The sequence below is a fragment of the Oncorhynchus nerka genome, linkage group LG5 (genome assembly GCF_034236695.1).
Source record: "Oncorhynchus nerka isolate Pitt River linkage group LG5, Oner_Uvic_2.0, whole genome shotgun sequence".
Taxonomy (NCBI): Eukaryota; Metazoa; Chordata; class Actinopteri; order Salmoniformes; family Salmonidae; genus Oncorhynchus; species Oncorhynchus nerka.
Genome location: NC_088400.1, coordinates 13,367,569 through 13,373,441, shown reverse-complemented (window position 1 = coordinate 13,373,441; position 5,873 = coordinate 13,367,569). Strand labels below are relative to the sequence as shown.

The 5,873-nt window shown below is 49.6% G+C and overlaps 1 protein-coding gene across 1 annotated transcript in view; it reads right to left on the bottom strand.

Annotated features, from left to right (window-relative positions):
* Nucleotides 1-207: 207 nt before the first annotated feature.
* LOC115122107 (neuroligin-3-like) overlaps nucleotides 208-5,873 on the bottom strand; it is a 30,812-nt gene continuing 25,146 nt past the window's right edge. The window contains exons 4-6 of the mRNA XM_065019029.1: nucleotides 3,582-3,783; nucleotides 2,909-2,983; nucleotides 208-1,969 (exon numbers count right to left, since the gene is read on the bottom strand). Of these exons, the coding sequence (XP_064875101.1) occupies nucleotides 1,328-1,969; nucleotides 2,909-2,983; nucleotides 3,582-3,783 (919 nt within the window). The 3' untranslated portion in view covers nucleotides 208-1,327. The remainder of the gene's footprint in view (nucleotides 1,970-2,908; nucleotides 2,984-3,581; nucleotides 3,784-5,873) is intronic.

Below are 5,873 nucleotides of genomic sequence, written 5' to 3'. Positions count from 1 at the left end.
AAAAGTGCTATTTGGCAGTAAAGACGTACACCCAGAGACGCAGCTGCAGCGTAACCAACACTGGTGACAGAGAACCGAATGAACAAGATGAGAAAGAACTCCTACCCTCCACCCCCTCCACCCCCTCCCTCCCACCCACCACATAAAACGCCTTCCAAACGCAAAAACACTTGTGTAAGCACACACACTGGCACTCAAACACACACACACTGGCACTCACACACACACACTGGCACTCACACACACTGGCACTCAAACACACACACACTGGCACTCACACACACACACTGGCACTCAAACACACACACACTGGCACTCACACACACTGGCACTCACACACACACACACACACACACACACACACACACACACACACACACACACACACACACACACACACACACACACACACACAACCATGTTTATATGCACACAGGTGCGCTGAGCAGTGTGTGTCTGTGTAAAAGTGCACACTTCGTGGAGAGAGATAAGATCCGATCACTTAACAGATAAATTGGTGAAAATATGCACTTTTGTTCTTAACAAAACAATCACAGTAACATAGTTGTTACCCCTATGGTGTCTTCTGGGATGGCAGAGTCTATTCCAGACAAATCCTCTCTATGGGAGATTAAAAAAAGACCATTTGTGTGGTTATATTTATTTCTGTATTTGTTCACGATTCAGTCACTTGTGTCTTTTGATTCACGTCAAAATGTCACACAATCCACATGGAATAGAAATTAGAGAGAGAGAGAGAGAGAGAAATCGAAAACAAAACAAGCTTTTCGTAAGGCATTGAAAAAAAAAAAAAAAAGCGACTAACATTATGCCAACTTCCTGGTAGAGGCCTTTGTTTGAGACGTGTCTTTTCTGTCTCCCTCGGGAGAGACGAAGATGAGAAAGAAAAATAACTTTTCTCTTGGTGTTATGAATTCAAGAACAAAGTGTTGATAATCTCCCCTGTCTGCTTAAAAAGGCTTTTAAAATGACTCTTAGAAGAAAAACACAGCAGAAAGGACCCCTCCCTCCTCAGCCCCATCCCATCGAGGGAGGGAGGAGAAGCAGTTTGATTTTGGCAGCTCTGCACAACTTGACATCCACACAGAAAGCAGTGAGTTCTCCTCTCCTCTCAGACGCTCTCTGTCCTCTTCTTGGTAGTAAAAGTCTAGTTAAATCTCTTGACTTTTTAATCCCACTCACGTATTCCTGCCTTCCCTCTCCTCTCCTCCCCCAAACCCTTTCCCTGTAATATTTATAAAACAGAATCCTCTTCTCCTGCTCCATCACCCTCTCCTCTCCTCCACCATCCCTCTACTCCGTAAAGCTATACCCGGGTGGTGGAGTGGGAGTGGGGCAGGCCGGTGGAGTTGAACCCGGCTGTGAAAGTGTTGTAAGGGTGCAGGTTGGGCATCCCCACCAGAGAGTTTGGGATCATGGTGATGGTATTGGGGGTCATCAGAGGGATGTCGTCCGGTGACCTCCGCAGGGTCAGAGTGTAGTCGGGAAGCGAGGCCAGACGCAGCCCTCCGTCATTCCCCGGGTTCCCCACCCCCATCGCCTCACACTCGTGTTGCGTCTGGTTGATCTGCAGGGACATGATCTCCTCCTCGTTGGGACCCTGGTGGTGACCGACGTCGTTGGACGTAGCCTGGCCGTGGCGGGTCTGTGGGCTGGGTTGACCGCGGCGACCTCCCAAAGCCTCCCTCCGTTTATCCTTCCGGTAGTAAAGCGCTGCGAAGGCTAGAACGTTGAGGAAGAGCAGCGAGGCTCCCACGGCGATGGTGACACTGAGCTCCGTAGAGTAGTCCCTGGGGTTCTCTATGACCAACGGCCCGGTCTCCTCGTCTCCGTTCCACGCCTCATTATCCTCGTTGTTGTAGGCCGGGGACATGGGGGGCCGCTTGGTGTTGAAGGGCCACGTCTTCTTAGTGGACAAGGCGTTCTGGGTCGTCTCGGACGGGGGAACCTTCAAATCAAACATATTACATGTAGAACTTATCCAGAGCGACTTGTTACAGGCAGTGCATTCAACTAAGGTACGTAACACAACCTCATATCGAGTCAAATCAAACTTTAGTTGAAAGTGTATTTATAATTTATAACATACTTTCCAGTAAACCAATCAAATGAAAGACAGAGATGTAGCAGTACCTTGGTGGTGGTAGAGGTGTAGTGGAACATGTCGTGGAGGTTATACAGGTGTGAGTTAAAGAGATGTAGCAGTACCTTGGTGGTGGTAGAGGTGTAGTGGAACATGTCGTGGAGGTTATACAGGTGTGAGTTAAAGAGATGTAGCAGTACCTTGGTGATGGTAGAGGTGTAGTGGAACATGTTGTGGAGGTTATACAGGTGTGAGTTAAAGAGATGTAGCAGTACCTTGGTGATGGTAGAGGTGTAGTGGAACATGTCGTGGAGGTTATACAGGTGTGAGTTAAAGAGATGTAGCAGTACCTTGGTGTAGTGGTAGAGGTGTAGAGTGGAACATGTTGTGGAGGTTATACAGGTGTGAGTTAAAGAGATGTAGCAGTACCTTGGTGGTGGTAGAGGTGTAGTGGAACATGTCGTGGAGGTTATACAGGTGTGAGTTAAAGAGATGTAGCAGTACCTTGGTGATGGTAGAGGTGTAGTGGAACATGTTGTGGAGGTTATACAGGTGTGAGTTAAAGAGATGTAGCAGTACCTTGGTGATGGTAGAGGTGTAGTGGAACATGTCGTGGAGGTTATACAGGTGTGAGTTAAAGAGATGTAGCAGTACCTTGGTGGTGGTAGAGGTGTAGTGGAACATGTCGTGGAGGTTATACAGGTGTGAGTTAAAGAGATGTAGCAGTACCTTGGTGGTGGTAGAGGTGTAGTGGAACATGTCGTGGAGGTTATACAGGTGTGAGTTAAAGAGATGTAGCAGTACCTTGGTGGTGGTAGAGGTGTAGTGGAACATGTCGTGGAGGTTATACAGGTGTGAGTTAAAGAGATGTAGCAGTACCTTGGTGGTGGTAGAGGTGTAGTGGAACATGTTGTGGAGGTTATACAGGTGTGAGTTAAAGAGATGTAGCAGTACCTTGGTGATGGTAGAGGTGTAGTGGAACATGTTGTGGAGGTTATACAGGTGTGAGTTAAAGAGATGTAGCAGTACCTTGGTGGTGGTAGAGGTGTAGTGGAACATGTCGTGGAGGTTATACAGTGGGAGTTAAAGGTGTTTCCAGCAGTACCTTGGTGGTGGTAGAGGTGTAGTGGAACAGGCCGATATGGAGGTTATACATCCTGGGTGTGAGTTAAAGGACCTCCTAGCAGTTACCTTGGTGGTGGTAGAGGTGTAGTGGAACAGGCTCGTGGAGGTTATACAGGTGTGATCTGGTTAAAGAAGATGTAGTCAGTACTATTGACATTTGTGGTGTTGTAGAGAGAATAGTGGAAATTTGTACACACGTGGAGGTTACAAATCTGCCTTGTGAGCCTTCTCTCCCTCAGGACAAAAGAGATGTTACTCTCCCAGCTTCCCCAGTTCCTCTTGGTGGTGGTGCACCATCCCTGTGTCTGGAACATGTCCCAGCTTGGAGTTCCTCTTAACAGGATGGGTACACCATCCCTGCCTGTCTGTTTTCCCAGAAGGCCACCTTGGTGGCTGCCTGTCTGTTAGTGGTCCCTGACGCTGGGCTTCCTGGCCGATAACTGGAGGTGCACAGCTGATCCTGGGGGTTGTACTTAGACCAGGCTACCTCCTCGAAGCGGTTAGCCTTGGTGTGGATGAACTTAGTGTCCTGAGGAACAGGCTTGTTGGGGTCCCTGATTCGAGAGAAAGAGAGCGTTAGTATCTGGTCTCACTGTGTACCCTGTAGAAGATCGTCTATCACTTATACTATTGACATTTGATGATGTTGACTAGCAAGAGAATAATCCACAATTTGTACACACAGTATACATTACAAATCTGCCTTCTAGCCTTCTCTCCCTCAGGACAACAAGGAGCGGCATCCCTGCCTGTCTGTTACTCTCCCAGCTTCCCCACTGTTCCTCTTAACTCAGGCCTGGTGCACCATCCCTGCCTGTCTGTTACTCTCCCAGCTTCCCCACTGTTCCTCTTAACTCAGGCCTGGTACACCATCCCTGCCTGTCTGTTACTCTCCCAGCCTCCCCACTGTTCCTCTTAACTCAGGCCTGGTGCACCATCCCTGCCTGTCTGTTACTCTCCCAGCTTCCCCACTGTTCCTCTTAACTCAGGCCTGGTGCACCATCCCATCAACAACCTCAAAAAACAGGACGTCTTCAGGACGTCTTCTCATCGCCGGAAGCTTTTCACGAAACAGAGAGCCTACTGCAGGGTAGACAACCCTGGTCCTGGAATATCACAGTCTACTGCAGGGTAGACAACCCTGGTCCTGGAGTATCACAGCCTACTGCAGGGTAGACAACCCTGGTCCTGGACTATCACAGCCTACTGCAGGGTAGACAACCCTGGTCCTGATGTCACAGTCTACTGCAGGGTAGACAACCCTGTTCCTGTAGTATCACAGCCCACTGCAGGGTAGACAACCCTGGTCCTGATGTCACAGTCTACTGCAGGGTAGACAACCCTGGTCCTGTACTGTCACAGTCTACTGCAGAGTAGACAACCCTGGTCCTGGACTGTCACAGTCTACTGCAGAGTAGACAACCCTGGTCCTGGACTATCACAGCCTACTGCAGGGTAGACAACCCTGGTCCTGATGTCACAGTCTACTGCAGGGTAGACAACCCTGGACTGTCACAGCCCACTGCAGGGTAGACAACCCTGGTCCTGGAGTATCACAGTCTACTGCAGGGTAGACAACCCTGGTCCTGATGTCACAGTCTACTGCAGGGTAGACAACCCTGTTCCTGGAGTATCACAGTCTACTGCAGGGTAGACAACCCTGGTCCTGATGTCACAGTCTACTGCAGGGTAGACAACCCTGGTCCTGGACTATCACAGCCTACTGCAGGGTAGACAACCCTGGTCCTGGACTGTCACAGTCTACTGCAGAGTAGACAACCCTGGTCCTGGACTGTCACAGCCCACTGCAGAGTAGACAACCCTGGTCCTGGACTGTCACAGTCTACTGCAGAGTAGACAACCCTGGTCCTGATGTCACAGTCTACTGCAGAGTAGACAACCCTGGTCCTGGACTGTCACAGTCTACTGCAGGGTAGACAACCCTGGTCCTGGAGTATCACAGCCTACTGCAGAGTAGACAACCCTGGTCCTGATGTCACAGTCTACTGCAGGGTAGACAACCCTGGTCCTGATGTCACAGTCTACTGCAGGGTAGACAACCCTGTTCCTGGAGTATCACAGTCTACTGCAGGGTAGACAACCCTGGTCCTGGAGTATCACAACCTACTGCAGGGTAGACAACCCTGGTCCTGGAGTATCACAGCCCACTGCAGGGTAGACAACGCTGGTCCTGGACTATCACAGCCTACTGCAGGGTAGACAACCCTGTTCCTGGAGTATCACAGTCTACTGCAGGGTAGACAACCCTGGTCCTGGAGTATCACAACCTACTGCAGGGTAGACAACCCTGGTCCTGGAGTATCACAGCCTACTGCAGGGATTTTGGCAACACACCTGACCAACTGAGCTAATCGATCAGTTCAGTGGTTGCATAAATGAAATAAGACACCTGGTCTTCTTCAAAAACAGGAAGTAGTTGCGGTCCTTCAGGACCAGGGTTGGCTACCGCTGGCCTGCTGCATGAATACGTCAGCATGCTATAGCTGAGCTTCAGGAGGAATGCTGTTGTGTTTGATAACCCAACAGCAGCTCTGCCCTCTCTGGTAATTGCTTAGAAAAGGTGGCACAGTGAGCATTAACATCCAGTATCCTCATGTAAAATTAACCTTATTAATCAACACTA